The sequence below is a fragment of the Thamnophis elegans genome, chromosome 2 (genome assembly GCF_009769535.1).
Source record: "Thamnophis elegans isolate rThaEle1 chromosome 2, rThaEle1.pri, whole genome shotgun sequence".
Classification (NCBI taxonomy): Eukaryota; Metazoa; Chordata; class Lepidosauria; order Squamata; family Colubridae; genus Thamnophis; species Thamnophis elegans.
Genome location: NC_045542.1, coordinates 36,843,863 through 36,862,006, shown reverse-complemented (window position 1 = coordinate 36,862,006; position 18,144 = coordinate 36,843,863). Strand labels below are relative to the sequence as shown.

Below are 18,144 nucleotides of genomic sequence, written 5' to 3'. Positions count from 1 at the left end.
AAAGATGTGCAAGGGAGCAGAAAAGTATTAATCACAGTACAAAATGCATTATCTATTTCCAGTGTTCCTTGTAAACTGAATGAACTCAGTAGCTTTATCTAGGTAAAGGTAAAGGCTCCCCTCGCACATATGTGTTAGTCGTTCCCAACTCTAGGGGGCGGTGCTCATCTCCGTTTCAAAGCCGAAAAGCCATCACTGGCCGAAGATGTCGCTGTGTTCATGTGACCGGCATGACTAAACGCCAAAGGTGCACGGAACACTGTTACCTTCTCACCAAGGTGATCTCTCTTTTTCTACTTGCATTTTTTACGTGCTTTCGAACTGCTAGGTTGGCAGAAGCTGGGACAAGTAACGGGAGCTCACTCCGTTACGCGGCATTAGAGATTCAAATCACCGAACTGCCGACTTTTCTGATCGACAAGCTCAGCATCTTAGCCACAGAGCCACTGCATCCCCCTAGAGTTAGAAAAACGCTTTATCTAGATTATGATAATTCCAACCCTAGGGATCTAATATGAATAAATATGGATCCAATTTATTGCCTCTATCAACCTTACAATCATTTTAAACGACAGCCACTATTGTCTTCAAGGAAGACAGAGAGAAAAAGAGAGCATTTGTCTATAGGCAAGGTGTGATTTATACTTAAGAAGTTATTCAAATCAGGGATCATCACAGCCTATGTAGCGGGGTGTCCATCCATCAAATGGCAAGATTGGAGATGCTAAAGATGGAACTTAAGACTTTCTGGCTACAAGGATAGGGTAATGTAACAACTAGATGGTTTAGGTTCTCCAGCAATGCTTTGTAAGGGTAAATTTTCTTTAAAATATCAGTAGTGATCTGGGAGCACAGGAAGAATCACAAAGACTCTTTTCTACCCACCCACTCTTTTATATCCTCTCCCCATCTCCCCCAGACTCCCCAACAGCTCCTGACAGATACCTGGGGCCAGGCAGTTCCACAATGAAGCAATTTGCAATCTCTGGACCAAAACACCTGTAAGAAATGGAAGCACGGGGTTAGCTTGCTTACCTGAACTCAGATTCACTCAATTAATCCAACTGCCTGCATTCACACAACATCCCAAACCGTAAACCAGTGGTGAAATTCCATTTTTTTTTACTATCGGTTCTGTGGGCGTGGCTTGGTGAGCGTGGAGTGGTTTGGTGGGCGTGGTTGGAGAAGGATACTACAAAATCTCAATTCCCTCCCCACTCTGGGAACAGCCAGAGGTGGCATTTGCCGGTTCTCCAAACTACTCAAAATTTCTGCTATTGATTCTCTGAACTGCTCAAAATTTCCACTATCAGTTCTCCTGAACCTGTCAGAACCTTCTGGATTTCATCCCTGCCGTAAACTAACCACAACAAACGCCAGAATGCCCTGAGCCACAAAACAGTTTAAGAGGAGAACCCAACCAATATGTTTCTTTACAGGAGAACTAGGTAGGACAAGGGAATGCTCACCTTTTTGACAAACACAGAGTATTACCAATATGACTCTCCTGTAGATTTCCAACATAAGCAGCTATTAATTTTGCCCACAGGGGACTCTATAAGTCTTTATTTTTTTCCAGAGCTGGGCAAGCAATCCAATTCTTGGTCCCCGAACCCTGTGAGTAACCTGATATTAATAATGCCTTGCACTAAGATTCAGTCCACAATCTGCATCCTGATACAGATTTTGGCATAAATATCAGGCATAATTTTTCAGACTTTCTCGCATTTCTTGCTTTCAGAACCACCTGGTGCAAAGAAAAAGTCTGAAGAATTTAAACTCTTGCACCCTTGTATCCTTTCATCAATCAAATATGATTTAGATACACACCACCACCACCACCACCACTTCTTAGTAAGCCTGCAAGGCTATGATTGCTTGTTTTGTTCCTTGTGAAATGCTTTGGACTGAGACAGGTTTATTTTCACTATAAGGACTGTGGTCCCTTGACCCCACAAATACAGTGCGACACCTGAAGCTTCTCCAGGAAGACACTGTACTGCCTATATTAACTCCAATTGCCTTCCTCACCTGGCTGTGTTCCTGACATGTGAACAATACTACACTTGTGGCTGCAGTCATAACAGTGGCAGCAAGAATCTTAGCCAAGTAACTATCTGAAATCATGCTCAGTGCTACTTGAAAGATCTTAATTTCACACTTTGGACTGAAATCACTAAGCCCTGGGCTCAGAGCCGGGGAGAAGAAAACTTAGCATCCCTGACTGTGCCCTCCTCCTGAAAGACACCTGAAAAAGTTGGGTTTTTCCAGGCACTTTGATAGGTATGTCTGTGGTTTCTCCTGTATTTGTTGTACAAATATGATATCTTGCCCAGATAGCACTGGAGAATAGTTGGACTCCCTCTTTTTTGTAGCAGCCCCTGAGATAGCAGTCTTCCAATATCTCAGGGACTGCCACAAAGAAGAGGGAGTCAAACTATTCTCCAAAGCATCTGAGGGTAGGACAAGAAGCAATGGATGGAAACTAATCAAGGAGAGAAGCAACTTAGAACTAAGGAGAAATTTCCTGACAGTTAAAACAATTAATCAGTGGAACAACTTGCCTTCAGAAGTTGTGAATTCTGCAACACTGGAAGTTTTTAAGATGTTGGCTATCCATTTGTCTGAAGTGATGTAGGGTTTCCTGTCTGAGCAGGGATTGGATTGGAAGACCTTCAAGGTCCCTTCCAACTCTGTTATTCTATTCTATTCACATGTGAATCTCTCGGGGGTGGGTGTTACAATGACAGCAATTAAAATCTATAAAAGGCCATAATCAAGATTACCAACCAGAAGTGTGACATAATATAGTGTTTCTCAACCTTGGCAGCTGGAAGATGTACTGTATGGACTTCAACTCCCAGAATTCCCCAACCAGCAGGAGAGACTGAATTCAATGAGGGATATTGCTGGAGAAGACATGATTGCAACAATGTGGATGCTGTTTTTAGCCCTTACCCCTCTGTGCAATTCTCATGACACAGCCAGCACTCCTTGTTGGCATCAGGATACTTGAAGATTAGTCCCTTCACCCCAAGGACTCCTGATGGGCAGCTTTCAACACAATGGGGCCCATCCTTATAGTTTGCACAGATCACACACTCATCAGCTCCCTGAAGAGGAAAACAAAACACGATTTGTATATGGGAAGAGGACAATGATTCCAGAGCCTTGAGTCAGAACAGATAGGCAGTACCCAGGATAGACACAGTTTAGAGGTTAAAGTTATCATTCAAATTTCTACTGAATAGCAGTTTTATTTGAGGTAGGTAGGTAGGTAGGTAGGTAGGTAGGTAGGTAGATGATAGATAGATAGATAGATAGATAGATAGATAGATAGATAGATAGATAGATAGATAGTTAGTTAGTTAGTTAGTTAGTAATCTGGAAGAATATATCTGTGTGTGTGTGTGTGTGTGTGTGTGTGTTCCAGCATAAGTTTGGAATGCCTTGAGCAATTTCAATCAAACTTGGTACACAGATGGAAACAAATTTCCAGGTTACTCTCTGGAAACAAATACTGTGGGGGTAAGAAACCCGTTAGGGTGTGTTCTGTTACGATACAGCCTGTTGTGCCTTGGAATGGCTTCTAGCGTACTGCTGTAAAATAGCTTCCACTGCACAGTGAAGTGGAGTTGCCATGATAACGGCTTCACAGTACTCCACAAGTGGGCTCCCTCTGGTAAGAAATTACGTTTGGTCTGGATATATGTGTGTTCATGTGTGTCCGTGTGTGTCCGTGTCCGTGTCCGTGTGTGTAAGTATATATACATATACATATACATATACATATACATATACATATACATATACATATACATATACATATACATATATATATATATATATATATACACACACACACACACACACACGGAGGGAGGGAGGGAGGGAGGGAGGGAGGGAGAGAGAGAGAGAGAGAGAGAGAGAGAGAGAGAGAGAGAGAGAGAAAGAGAGAGACTGTGTTCAGAAGATAAGGCTATCAGTTTTCGCCATGTTGTCACCTACAAAGAACAGAGTCTTTACTGCCCTCCATAAGCTACCTCCCAAGAGAGAAACATCTCAGCTCTTCCTGCCTAGCCGTCAGGAAAGGCTACATTTGTTTAGGAAAAGCAGTTATAGGATAGGAAACAGGAGCAGCTGTTTTGCCCCAGGACATTTCCTGGAAATTATTTTAGATGTTTTAAACTGCCTTTTACTTCTAAAAATGCAATGTGGTTAAATGAAGAAGTAATTTAAAAGTAATCCCTCCCCCCCATTCCCCCCCCCTCTGCTTCCTTAAAAAAATGTGTTCTCTCATACTTGTCCATTACAGGTGAGGCCTCCCTCGATCTTCTGGCATTGTGGATGGCACGGCAAGCAAACGTCCCCTTGAGCAAATTCTCGACTCTCCCTTCGTGTAGCCAAGGGAAGAAAAGGAAGTGTTAGAAACACGGGTCTGGGGTGGAAGCAGGGAGGACGGAAGCAGGCGCCCTTGGCCGTTATTCTTACCCCTCATAGAAGTTGCAGGAGACTGTGCAGACCCCTTCACGGCTGTAGTTTCGGCAAGAGACACACTGGTCTGGGCCAGGCCCCCAACAGCCATCGCTGGAGCAAAGAGGGTCACAGACCTTTCCCTCTTGAACTGATAGGAAAAGAGAATGGATCAGAAATGGAGGACCTCTTTGGTTCATTTTGAACTAACAGATCAAATCTAATCATTTTAAGATTATATATTTTAATCAGAACCCTTTGAAAACACCGATGGCTCTGTTTGATAAATAGCATTTGCTGTCCCCAGACAACACCGCTGTTACTGCAAGCAATCAAGATCAAGATGTCAGTGGAAGTGAGTCGCACTGGCCAAGACAGCTGAGGGCAAAGGAGAATGAGCATTTTTAGAGTATGGATATTATGGGATTGTAGTTTTGTTCGCTTCAATTGGATGGGAAAGATGTCTAGGAAAGACCTGTGACTGTTCTCTCCACCAGCAAACAATTGCACATCGAAAGCAGACTCACATCATTCATTTTATAAGGATGCACAATGAAGCAGAAGCACAGTGCAAGTGGAAAATGTATCTTGTCTTGAGTTGATCTGATCAAATCACTTTCCCTTATGAGGTTAGGCTGAAATTGCCATAATGAACCAGGCACATAAGCATAAAGCTGCCGTAATTTAAAGATGAATTGGGCAGGTAAGCAGGAGAGGACAAAAAGCTAGGAATCTTGACTAAAAGATCCATTTGGGAGGTGGATAGGAAGCAAATTTATTAAGGAAGCAAAGAAAAAAAAAGTTACCTGAAGCAGATAAGGAAGCTAGGCATGAGCACGTGGGGGGAAACCCAATTCTAGCTAATCAACAAAGCAAGATATAAAGGGGTTCTGAAGCTGCCCACTCCTGGAGTCATTTCTGCATCCAGACTTAGCAGCTTCCATTCCTCTAGTTAGTGCCTGGCAGCCTAATTGAGAAGGAATGGGCAAGTGTGGATGAATGAGAGAGTGACTGTGTGTGAGAGAGAGAGCGGGGGAGAGGGAGAAGAGAGAGGAGAATGGGAGGGAGGGAAGAGAGGAGCGAGAGGAGGGAGGGAGAAATAGAAAAGAGAGGAGAGAGGGAGAAGGGAGAAGGGAGGGAAAAAGAGAAAAGAGAGAGGAGAAAGGGAGGGAGGAGAGAGAGTAGGGAGGGAGGAAGAGGAGAGAGATGAGGGAGGGAGGGAGGGAGAGAGAAAAGAGAGGGGGAGAGAGGGAGAAAGACAGAGGAGAGAGAGGAGGGAGGGAGGGAGGGAGAAAGAGAGAGGAAAGAGAGAATTTACATTGTAACCAGGAAAGATTTGCTATTTTAAATCCATTGGGCCTCTGTCTATTCAGAAGAACCTGAATGCCTCAGTGATTGCAAGTGATTTGTATATTGTGTATCCCTAATTATTTCATCCCTCTTGATGGGTTTTGTGTTTTGTCTTCTCTAGCTCCACCCATCTGGAAAACCCAGGTAGGACGCAAAGGGGGCTTAGCAAGATCCACCTTGCTCAACAGGCTGAGTGTGTGAGTAAGTGCAACATCCCTTCCAATGAGAGTGCTCCCTTTCCAGGAAGTTGAAGGGGAAAGCACTCCGGGATGTCCTTGTAAGGTTAGTCCTGGACAGGAAAAGTGACCGATTCATTCCTATGGGGTAGATGTGTTTCATGCTATCTCCACATTCTGGGAATTCTAAACCAATGTATCTGGAAGGCAGCAGGTTGGGCTGAGTAGCTTTATGTATTTTTGTGTATCTGTATGTTTGCTCACGTCTGAAAAACAATTCCTAGTCCAGCAGTTAGCCACATCCTGTATTACTGCTACAGAAACAACTGCTGCTGTTTGATTCTGTTCATTCATCCCTCCACGGCTTTTCTATTGTAGGAAGTTAAAACCCACCCCTTTACTAGAAAATAAAATATTTTAGGAAATATTAAAAGGGCAGAATATATCCTTTAAAAGGGAGTCAGAAACTCAGCCCCCCCCCCCCGCCAATGGACCATTAAGTCCTGAGTCAATCTATTCTACATAACAAAGATCTATCCCTTTCAGGCAGACTCATTTAGCAAACAGAAGCTCACCACAGGTTCGCCTGGTGCACCAGTTGCGTCCCTACCTGAACCGGGAGGCCCTCACAACAGTCACTCGTGCCCTTGTGACCTCTAGACTGGACTACTGCAACGTGCTCTACATGGGGCAGCCCTTGAAGAGCATTCGGAGACTTCAGCTTGTCCAGAATGCAGCCGCGCGAGCGATTGTGGGTGCACCTCGGTTCACCCACGTTACACCTATCCTCTGCGAGCTGCACCGGCTGCCTATTGGTCTTCGGATACACTTCAAGGCGCTAGTCGTCACTTATAAAGCCCTTCATGGTATTGGACCTGGGTACTTGAGAGACTGCCTGCTGCCGATCACCTCCAGTAGACCGATTAGATCCCACAGATTAGGCCTCCTCCGTATTCCATCCGCTGGTCAATGCCGTCTGGCAACCACCCGGAGGAGGGCCTTCTCTGTGGCTGCTCCGGCCCTTTGGAACGAGCTCCCCATGGAGATTCGAACCCTCACCACCCTCCAGGCCTTCCGCAAAGCCCTTAAAACCTGGCTATTCCGACAGGCCTGGGGCTAATGAGTCTTGTCCCACCCTCGAATGGTATGGTTGTTGTGTGCTTTTAAACTATGGTATTGTTTTGTCTGTCTTTTTATTCCTTATTGTACCCTTCCCCTTTGACTTGGGTTGTGAGCCGCCCTGAGTCCCCTTCGGGGAAAAGGGCGGCATAGAAATTTAATAAATTCAATTCAATTCAATTCAATTCACATGGCACCTGGGAAAATTACACCAGCCAGCAAGGCAAACAAGCTTGGGTCTCAGGATAGCCTACAAAGTTAGCTAAGACCCCACTCCCTGGGAAACTGACAACCAATCAGAATGCATTTCTTACACAGGAATGGGAAGCTCTGGAATGGGACCCAGAGAGGGCATAAAACCAGGGCACTCTCAGCATCTCTTCCCTTTTCTGCTCAGGAACTCAAGCCATGTGATCCTGTCCACCATTAAACCATCTTTCCAAGCAGCCTCCCTGTTTCCAGTGTCTTTTCCCCCACTTGGAACTGAATCCAGATGGACATTTCTTCCAACACTATTCTCCTCACTTACTGCATTTCCTGGGAGCTTTGTTACTCTTGATGTTAAGATCAGGACGCCGGCGAGAGAGACGTGCCCAGTTGATGGTGTGATAATAGCAAAGTTGTCGGTTCTCAGTGATGTAGACCTGGCCAGCACTGATCTCCTGGAGGGAACGGAAGTCTAAGGAGGTGATGTTCATGTTCTTCATGATCAGCAAAGAAAATCCACGGCTAGAAAAAGCACACGGCAGTCTCCGTCTCAAAGGAGGAATGGAAGCAACTCATTCAAACTCGTAAATACCAGAGGCACAAGGGGTGTGGGAAAACTGGCAGAACAGAATCCAAACACATGCCTTCAAATCCATCTTTGGATGACTTACAAAGGAGTCTCTCCTTATGCATGAAGGTGCTAACTCTTTACAGCAGGAGTGGGGAACCATTGCCCTTTTATGACTTGTGGACTTCAACTCCCAGAATTCCTGAGCCAGCCAGGCTCAGGAATTCTGGGAGTTGAAGTCCACAAGTCACAAAAGGGCCATGGTTCCCCACTCCTGCTTTCCTGGATCCCACTGTGGCAAAGCCTTTATCGTAAGGGCTTTTCAAACTTGCGAACATCTCTTCAGCAGAAGAGGCAAATTGGAGGAATCACCATCCTTAAAGTTTCCTATAGCTCAAACGCAAAGGTAAAACATGAGGATCAAGAGGGAAGAGGGGGATGCTTACTTATACAGGCTGCGCCCACCAATGGTCACCAGGTTGGAGAAGATGCTGAAATTCTGCATGTGCTTGGGCCATGATTGGATGTTCAAGTAACCTACAACAAGAAGTTGATAATTTCTGAATCCCTATACCTTGTTCCATCATTGTTATACAGTCCCCCCCGCCAGGTGCCTCCAAATAAATATTTTTTTTACCCTGCAACTGACCTGCCTCCCTCACAGAAATTTTCAAGGGGACAACATTGTCAACAACATTCTGTTTCTTAGTCCAGAAAAATCCCCCAAAGTCAGATAAAATGGTTACATCACGTCTGTTGGTTAGTGATATTAGGAATCAAACTTCGGGAGCTACCATTAGGTAGGCCATGTCCAAAATGTAAACCTCTGCATGTAAATTTTACTATTATTCTAACTTCCAGAATGACCTTGCTTGACTTTCTGGTCCTCTCCAGAAAGTTCCCATAAGGACTAGGCAGCATGACTAATAGGTCAGCACCTCCCAAAATAGTCTTTGTTATGCAAGCTTTCTTTTCAAGTAGCCAACCTGTACTTTTCATGTGATACATTGTGGCCTGCATGGTTCTGAGTCTATTTTATTACATCATGCAAACATCTCATTTTCTTTCATTATTTGTATTCCATCTTTCTGCCAACGTAGTGCTCAAAGCTCACAAGAGAAATGTGGAAGTCGGCAGCTAAGAAATGTGGGCTTTTCTTCTTCCAAACCCCAAAGTATAATCAAACTCTCTTTTCCAAATAACTTTCTCTAACTTTCCATCTTTTCTTCAAGCTTGTTTCACACCAGGAAGAAGACACCAGAAAACAGGTAAAATATCAAAGAGCACTATCCTTACCACCTGCGTTATACACAACATGCTACTGTGCATATTCCACCTTTCTCTAAAGGTTTCTGCACCCCAACTCACCAGTTATCTCTCGCACTGTCCTGAAGACATTGAGTTTTTCTGGATCCAGGGCACTTATGTTGTGCCAAGGGTCTCTGTAGAAAGAATGGAGCTGGTCAGAACTAGTGGAACGCCTTGAGAAGGAATCTGATAGCTGCTTTCTTCAAGAATTTCATTATAGAAATATATATACATATACATACACACACACATGCACAAATATATATATATATGATAACTTAATACAACTTGGTTTATTTCCTTAATTCCAAGTATGTGATTATTTACATGACTATGAATATAACATGACTATGAATATAACATAAGTTAGCATATATTAGTATCCATAAGTTAATATACACAAGAGTGCAAAGAACCAACAAAGAGGATTAGTGGGCTGGATGCTAAAACATACTGTATGATGAACAGTTGCAAGAACTGCGTCTTGTATATTTAGTCTAACGAAGAGAAGGGCTAGGGATGACATGAGAGCAGTCTTCTAAAATTTGAGGGGCTGCCACAGAGAAGAAGGGGACAACCTATTCTCCAAAGCACTTGAAGACAGGACAAGTACTGGATGGAAACTAACCAAGGAGAGTTCCAACTGACAATTGAGGAGACATTTCCTGACAGTGAGAACAATGAACCAGTGGAAGAGTTTGCCTCCAGAAGTTGTGGGTGCTCCATCACCAGAGCTTTTTAAAAAGAGATTGGACAGCCATTTGTCTCAAACAGTATAGGGTTTTCTGCTTGAGCAGGGAGTTGGACTAGAAGACCTCCAAAGGTCCTTTCCAAGTTTGTGATTCTGTAAGTTCAAAGATAGCCTCATGCTTGTTACCAGGAAATTACCAAATTCCAACAAAAATGGTAGCAACTGGAGGGCAAAGAAGGAAGGATAAAAGAGGTGCTAGATCTATTTACATTCCAATTTGCTGGGATCCAAAGATATGAGAGAAAGTTGACCCTATTCAACAATATAGCTATGTTTTAGAATGATACACCATCTATAGCAATAGCAATAGCAATAGCAATAGCAGTAGACTTATATACCGCTTCATAGGCCTTTCAGGCCTCTCTAAGCGGTTTACAGAGAGTCAGCATATTGCCCCCAACAATCTGGGTCCTCATTTTACCCACCTCGGAAGGATGGAAGGCTGAGTCAACCCTGAGCCGGTGAGATTTGAACCGCTGACCTGCTGATCTAGCAGTAGCCTGCAGTGCTGCATTTAACCACTGCGCCACCTTGGCTCTTATCTATGCATATTTAAGTGGCAGAAAGACAGGATATAATTTGAAATAACACAGAGAGGCACATACTTACCCTTCTAGACCAGTGATAAGAAAATCCAAATTGCCCAAGATTTTGGTGCAGTTTATAAATCGGTGAATGTTGCTGGAATCCACTGTCTGATATTTACTTCCAATACCAGTTCCTTCACAAGCTGTAGAGAAGAGAAAGTATGAGCTTAACAGTCAATTGGTTATTGTCTCCAATTTAGCCTCTCACTTTATATATTCCCATGCAGTTAATGGAAAAGAGAAGGTTTAGGGCAGGTCTGTTAAACTCCTGGCATGTGGGCCGGATGTGTCGTGCCCTGGCCATGCTCACGCCCGGTTTAGAGAAGGGGGAAAAAGTTCCTATACATTACACGATGATGCTGTGACAGTGTGAGTATGACAGCCCTGGTTTAGGGGAACTGGGTTCTGTCCCAGGTTTTGGAGTGGCTCCTAGTTAGGGTCATATGATTTTACCCTTTGTAATCATCAGCATGCATATTTCCAAGGACAAAGGTATAAAGTCCAAGACCGTCTGTTTTTGCACTAGTTTCTTTAAAAAGATCATAAGCAGCAGTCTAATACATTCCCACTTAAGTTTTTCAAAAATAATATGCAGCATATTTGTCATGCATAAGCCATGTCCAACCAAGGGTATCTGGAGTAATTGAATAGGATAGCTGATATATGATAGACAATGACCCTGGTAAAATCAGTCATTAGGGTGGCCATTGTAGATGGCTTTCATTCCCCCATCCCCCAGTCTTTCCCTTAATTTAATGTAAAAGAATAAAGAATAAATAATGTTTCATTCTTTCAAAGTTGATAATACATTGAAATAATTTTAACAGCTCCACCCCCCCATCCCATACAGAATAGATGATGCAAAATCTATAAACATACATATATACATATTCAGTTTTTTAAACTTCATTCAGGGGTTGAATGAAGATTGAGATTGTGGTTTTTCTTTTTACTTCTTCACCCAGGAAATAATTTTGAGTTGGGTGAATCAAAAATTAAAGTTACACCAATTAGAAGATTACATCTGAGGCTAATTAGTAATTTAGAAACTGGTTCCATTTGGACCAATAAGAAGCAGGATGAAGCCTGCTCAATTCCAAAGTAATAGATGCTGGGATAATTTTTTATTTTAAAAAGCACCTTTGATGTTTTAGTTACTGACAAATTTAAGTTTCATTTGAGGATTGTGGGCATAAAGATTTTTAAAAGGACTTAAAAGTTAAGACCTTTTGCAAGATGATTTGTTTGGATTGGGAAGATCTTTTAAAGGGAATTGAATTATTAATGCTTAAATTAAAAGGATTTTGTGCATTAACATCATTAAGATTAACAAACTACTTGCATGAGACTTTCAAGTCTGTATCCACTCATCCCTTACAAAGTCTGTGAGTCAGAAGTGCTTCTTCCCATTCATACCTTTTGGGCAGAGTCCCTCACAAAGCTGACAGATCTTCTGGCCATTTTTTTCAACTTCCATTTTGTCATTGGGACAGGTTCTGACACAGGAGGTCCGATCCACCACAAAATTATCTGTGTGGAGGTAAAAGAAAGGGTGGGAAAAATAAAGTGGTAAGAAATTGGTAGCTGGAGAGTAAGATATTAGAAATCAAAGAAAGGCTGGCAGATAGAACATCTCTGGGAAGGGAACATAAAAAGTCATGGAGCAGAAGGAAAAGCCCTCAGGAATTCATCTATCTCTGTTTCATCTGAGTACCTCACTGTATTCATGACCTAGGACTTACGTGGACAATTTTTGACACACACACCACCATATTGGTATTTAGCATCAGGATTGGGCTCCAACTGAAAAGTGAGTCTATTGTAGATCATTGGCTGAGGACAGAGGGTTTCACAGGCTCCACTGTCATTGAAGTGACGGCAAGCCTGCAGTGGACGAAAGAAAAGTCATCAGACGATGAAATAGACTTTGTCCCTATCATCCCAGGCTGACAGGCTTTTCTCCTAATGAAAGATGGAGTCTCCCCCACTCTTCCTGATACCACACAACAGAACCTGAACAAATTAAAAAGAGACAAGATTTGGGATGGATATTGCACAACAAGGGCTTCAAATTCTCCCTGGCACCTCACAAAAGATTGTAAATCAAGGGAAAACCAGACAGAAAATGTGGGAAGGAAAGAACACAGGAAAGGTAGAAAGGGAAGGTACACTAGTTCTGGGATGAAAACAAAAGGCCTTAAAGTTCAAGATCTAGCGATGGCCAAACTGTACAAAGATACAAATGAAAAGATTTAGCAAGGAGGAGGATAATGTTGGCTGGCAGACTCTGGCAATGAAGCTCTAGAAATCAAAAGAAAGTGATAGGATTGAGACGGTATGACGTTTTGGAAGTATTAGCAAAAGGGTAGAAATGAGGAAACGAAACCCAATACAGAAAAAGGGGCAGAATTGTTAGATGAGGTAATGGCAGTTGTGAAGGTCAGCCCAGAAACCGGTCCTGGTTACGTACAAAGCACTTTGTCTTGAGTGGCCCAGTGCAGCCTCCTGCACACTCATCGTGACAGCACTCATTGGGGTTGGGGCCAAAGCAGCGTCCATTGCACTGAGGAGCACAGATGGTTTTCGTCACTAAGGTAGAGAGAGGGAAAAAACATGCTGGTCAGTGTCCTGGTAACCCTCTAAAGGTCACTCATTCTCTCCAATCTAAGGACACATGAACACATTTAATAGTGATCCTTTAACACAGAACCTTTTAAAATAATAAGGACAAGTGCAAGCCTTTGGGAAGTTGTCATTGATAGGATGTTTAAAGTGAACTTCAGCAAACTCTAATCCCAGAGTTTAAATGAACTGACATAAACAAGAAAGGGAAGGTAGTTTTGCTGTATTTGCAGCTTGTGTTTTTTTAAAGAATGATTTTGCACTGGTTTTCCACAAGTGGAAAACATACATTAGTAATTTAAAGGATATAAATAACACTCTTTCCTACACAGTAAACCATCCTGAAACAGCAAAATGGGTTTTGTTTCTTTCTATACATGGACAATTTTGCTGATGAAAAATCAACTTTCCAATGCAATCAACACTTGACTACAACTCCCAGAATATCCAAGTAGCATTACAACTACCCATTGTTGGTTGGGAAGTCTCAAACTTAAGAACTATTTTTAATAGCATGTTCAGACAATCATCTGTTCCCCCCCCCAAAAAAAAAAATTGTGATTCCACTTTAATTTGATCTGGCATAGTTTATTTGCAGACTCTTGACACTGTCTCCATCATAGTAGCTCAGCCATTAAAAAAGGGGGTTGAAGTTGTCAGATATTTGGTCTTTTCCCCTCTTTCTTTAACCGTGATTTAGGTGAGGCAAAGTTTGTACAGTTTTTCCTCCCACAAGGGAACAGAGCTGAGCAAAGCATTTGAAAGTGATTTAGCAGAAGTGGAACATCTTTCTGAAGTTTTAAAGCAGTCCCATCCTCTGCAAAGATGATGTGGCTGCTTTGAATGCCATCTCCAGTTGCTTTAAGATGCTTGCCTCAAGAGGGGACATGCCACTTATTTATTAATTAATTAATAAAATGTGTACAACTGCCCATCTCACAAAAAGTGACTGTGGACAATGACCAACACTTATGCTAATACGCTTCATGAAACATAGCTTTCAAATTCTTTGCACACCCTATAAGCAATTGCCTTGAAAGGAAATTTTCCTGTTTATGACAACAATGGAATAGGCCATTTTGGATCGTGATTGCAAGCTTCCGGTTTCAATGCCATTTGTTCATTGGAGAGTTCACGAGAGAACTACACTGCTACTGCTAAAAATGCTCATTCCCAACTTTTAATTAAAGATAATAGCTGAATTATGTCAGATATTTTGTAATGCTTACACTTTTGACAGTCTTCTGGACCAGGCCCCCAACAGCGGCCATTGCAGTTTTCATGGCATGGAGCACCTGCATGAGAAGGGGGGGAAGACACACAACATCACAACAAAGATAATGAGCTTGATGGATTAAAAGCAGAGTTACCATGAAAGGTACTAACAGGCTGTTCTTACACTTCTGGAACTTTAGGCTGAATCCTTTAAAATCTATGAAAGGTTCATTTAAAAATGTTAAAACATGATCATGGGGCCATGCAACCAGTTGTGAGTGCAAATTGGTTGCAACACACCCAGCTTGTCGTCATGGGACTACACAGGTGCTGAGATGGTTGGAACTCCGAGGACCAGTCATAATTATCTTTCATGCAATGCCATCCTAAGTTACTTATTGATTATTTAGTTTATATCCTGTCCTTATTCTTTTTTTAAACAAATCAAGGTGGCATACATATAGCAATAGCAATAGCAATAGCAGTTAGACTTATATACCGCTTCATAGGGCTTTCAGCCCTCTCTAAGCAGTTTACAGAGTCAGCATATTGCCCCCAACAATCTGGGTCCTCATTTTACCCACCTCGGAAGGATAGAAGGCTGAGTCAACCCTGAGCCGGTGAGACGTGAACAGCCGAACTGCAGAACTGCAGTCAGCTGAAGTAGCCTGCAGTGCTGCATTTAACCACTGCGCCACCTCGGCTCTTATCTTATACTCCTTTCTCATCTTAATTTCCTCACAGCAACAACCTTTTGAGGTGAGTTGGGCTGAGAGCAAGTGACTAGCCCAAAGTCACTTAAATGAAACTTATATCCTTAAATAAAATAGCTCTTTCCTGTTTAATTTCTGATTCTCCAATCTTTGTTCCTTTTCTTCTAGTATGCTTTCTTTTAGCTAATGAACCAGACTTTGCTGACCCAATGGTCATAGTTTCAGGATTTGTCGATATTGGCACTGCAACTCACAAAATGTTCAACCAGCAGTGTGCTTGCTAATCTAAATTTAACAGTTGCCATTCTAAAATATCTGTAAAACACCAGGTTGGATAAAACTAAGTCATTGCTCTGGAAGAAGCACATAATCTTTAAAGCCCCCTGTATAAATGAAAGGCCAATGAGAGGTGATGTGAACAGGTGACCAATACTCACATTTCTCCCCATTGTCATGCACCACTGCCTGGAAATCTGAATTCCGGATGATGTCTTCCCAATCAATTGTGTTCATGTGACATAGCTGTTTGTTCTTTCCAATATAGATGCCCCCAGAGAGGATTTCTGAAAAACAAATATTGTAATAATTTCCTCTTATACATTTAGAGCTGCGCTAAGCTTGTATAAGATACCGTTTCATATCTGCTATTCTCCTGGCTTTCTGTTGAAAATTACTGACAGGCAAAAGCTGTGTTGGATATCTCTGCCAAGCCTGTTTCAGAAGACAGAACAAGAAAGGGAAATGGGATATTGAACATCCAATTCCTATAATATGATAAGTGGAAAATAACTTCTATGTAAGCAAAAAGGTCTCCTGCTTTTTTCTGGGTCACCCAGAAGCTCTGCTCATCTAACATCTGAATCCAAGGGCTCTTTTCAGACATTATTATGAATGTGTTAAGATCTTCCTCCCTGTTTAGTTATTATCAAATTGGTGTCAGCTCTTGGTGACCACAAAGATCTGGTGCAACAATACAATATCAAAAAGGCAGTAGACCAGAGGGTCTCAACCTTCCTAACGCCGTGACCTTTAATACAGTTCCTTGTGTTGTGCTGACCCCCAACCATAAAATTATTTTATGTTTTCCATATTTTTTTGAAAATATGTGTTTTCTGATGGTCTTAGGCAACCCCTGTGAAAGGGTCGTTCAACCCCCAAAGGGGTCCCGATCCACAGGTTGAGAACCACTGCAGTAGAATGAACTCCAAAAGTGGCAGCCTGAATTCTTCTTACAAACATACATGCTTATTTGTTCCATCTCCACTCCAAAATACTATTACAGATCTTTGACTTTATGTCCCATTCCCCTTTGGGTATTTTTTCAAGCTGACTGTATAGCTGCCTCCGGCCACGAATACAACAAGACCAGCATACCTACACCTGTGAAAATCTACAAACACACACACAAAACACACACACACACACACACACACACACACACAGAGTGTATATATACATAAAATTAGCATATTTGCTTCTTGGAGCCTTACTGAAATAATTAATTGAATCCAGGTCAAATATATCACTGCCCTCATCAGCTGTTGGAGTGGGTACTATCTCTAGATGTTTGAGGCCCCAGGGATTTCTTCAGGTGGAGAAAAGATGATGGGTGTTTGTTGTCTAAAAATGTCTGCAGGAGAAATTTCTGAAGTAGGCAGGCCTCGTATAAATATTTCAGATTTACTTATGTACTTTAGATCCTGCATGGCACAGGAGTTCCCTCAAGCACTTCTGACTAACTACTCTATTTAAAATACAAAAATCTAGATTGTCAAGACGTCACACCAAATGGGGTCCAGAGTTACATTTCCTATCTTTGGACTGCTTCCCTGAATGATTGCTTTGGATTACCAAGGAAATAGCATCATTATTGTGTAAAGATGTGTGAAGCTCTTCTGGATCTTTTTGAATGTTTTTAAGTTTTCAGACAGATAGCTATCGAATTGCCCAAATTATTTGCTAAAGTTGGTTATATTTTGATAATTTCAAAATGCATAAGCAGTGGGGAAAGATAAGCAAGTACCATCAAAGGCCAGCAATGTTTACACCTAATAGATATGACTTTTTCTTCCAAAAGGTAACTTGCAAAAGAACCAGTAACAACTTTCTAATACTACTCAATCACGCCCCCTACTGGGAGGCATAAGTAAAACACATAGACCACTTCCACAAGTTGTTCATTTCCTGAAATTTGCAGACTAAGAATTCTAGCTGTTCTCAACAAGCTTTTGGTCTTGAGAGAAGCTACAGATGTCAGCAAAAACATCTGCTAGACAAATCCTGGCAGGAATTTGCTTTGGTGGGGATGGAGGATTCCCATCATCTCTCACATTGACTATGCTGGCTGGAGCAACTGGGAGTTGTAGTTTAGCCCCAGCGGGAGAGTCATGAAATTCCCTCTGCTAATGTAGACATTCCTGCTGGCAGGAAGATTAAGTAGCAGATGTTAGCATATTCATTCATGTAAACCAGAATTTGATCCACAATTACTAGAGTAATTTTTAATTAGAAAGTCTACAGTACTTCCTGCATTCTACTATTCTATCAAGCATACTTTGGGTAGAATGAAATACATTCTAAGTACTAGCCACCGACGTGAATCCTCAAAGGTATTTCCATGTAACAAGTTACATTTTAAAAACACATAATAACGTAGTGCCTATCCGACTAAGGCTGTTCTGTCATCCCAGGGAAAGATTAAGTGATGAGAATACAGACAGACAGGTGTTGTCTCCTGGTGCCATGGTAGCTCAACAATAACAACATCAATATCAACCAAACAGGTTGGTTGGGCAGGAATCTACAACATGCACAGACCTGTTGCAGGCTTTCTGCCTTACTCTAACTCTGCTGACACGATCCCAAGAGCTCTCGTGCAGCTAGTCATCTGGGTTTAACTAATAGAGAAGCTAAATCAAACTTAGAAAACTCTTTGCTAATCAATAACACGGACAGCCAAACTCTAGTCCTCTGAGTTTAATTTTAAAAAAAGTTAAACCGGACTTGGAAAACTCTTTGCTAATGCACATAGGTAGCCAATCAAAACCGAGATTTC

The 18,144-nt window shown here is 42.1% G+C and overlaps 1 protein-coding gene across 1 annotated transcript in view; it reads right to left on the bottom strand.

The window, feature by feature from the left end:
• ERBB3 (erb-b2 receptor tyrosine kinase 3) overlaps positions 1–18,144 on the bottom strand; it is a 111,690-nt gene that overhangs the window by 27,629 nt on the left and 65,917 nt on the right. Inside the window, exons 4-16 of the mRNA XM_032212288.1 lie at positions 15,527–15,652; positions 14,391–14,456; positions 13,010–13,128; positions 12,282–12,423; positions 11,956–12,069; positions 10,562–10,682; positions 9,262–9,335; positions 8,340–8,430; positions 7,648–7,847; positions 4,492–4,624; positions 4,303–4,393; positions 2,959–3,113; positions 946–999 (exon numbers count right to left, since the gene is read on the bottom strand). Of these exons, the coding sequence (XP_032068179.1) occupies positions 946–999; positions 2,959–3,113; positions 4,303–4,393; positions 4,492–4,624; positions 7,648–7,847; positions 8,340–8,430; positions 9,262–9,335; positions 10,562–10,682; positions 11,956–12,069; positions 12,282–12,423; positions 13,010–13,128; positions 14,391–14,456; positions 15,527–15,652 (1,486 nt within the window). The remainder of the gene's footprint in view (positions 1–945; positions 1,000–2,958; positions 3,114–4,302; positions 4,394–4,491; positions 4,625–7,647; positions 7,848–8,339; positions 8,431–9,261; positions 9,336–10,561; positions 10,683–11,955; positions 12,070–12,281; positions 12,424–13,009; positions 13,129–14,390; positions 14,457–15,526; positions 15,653–18,144) is intronic.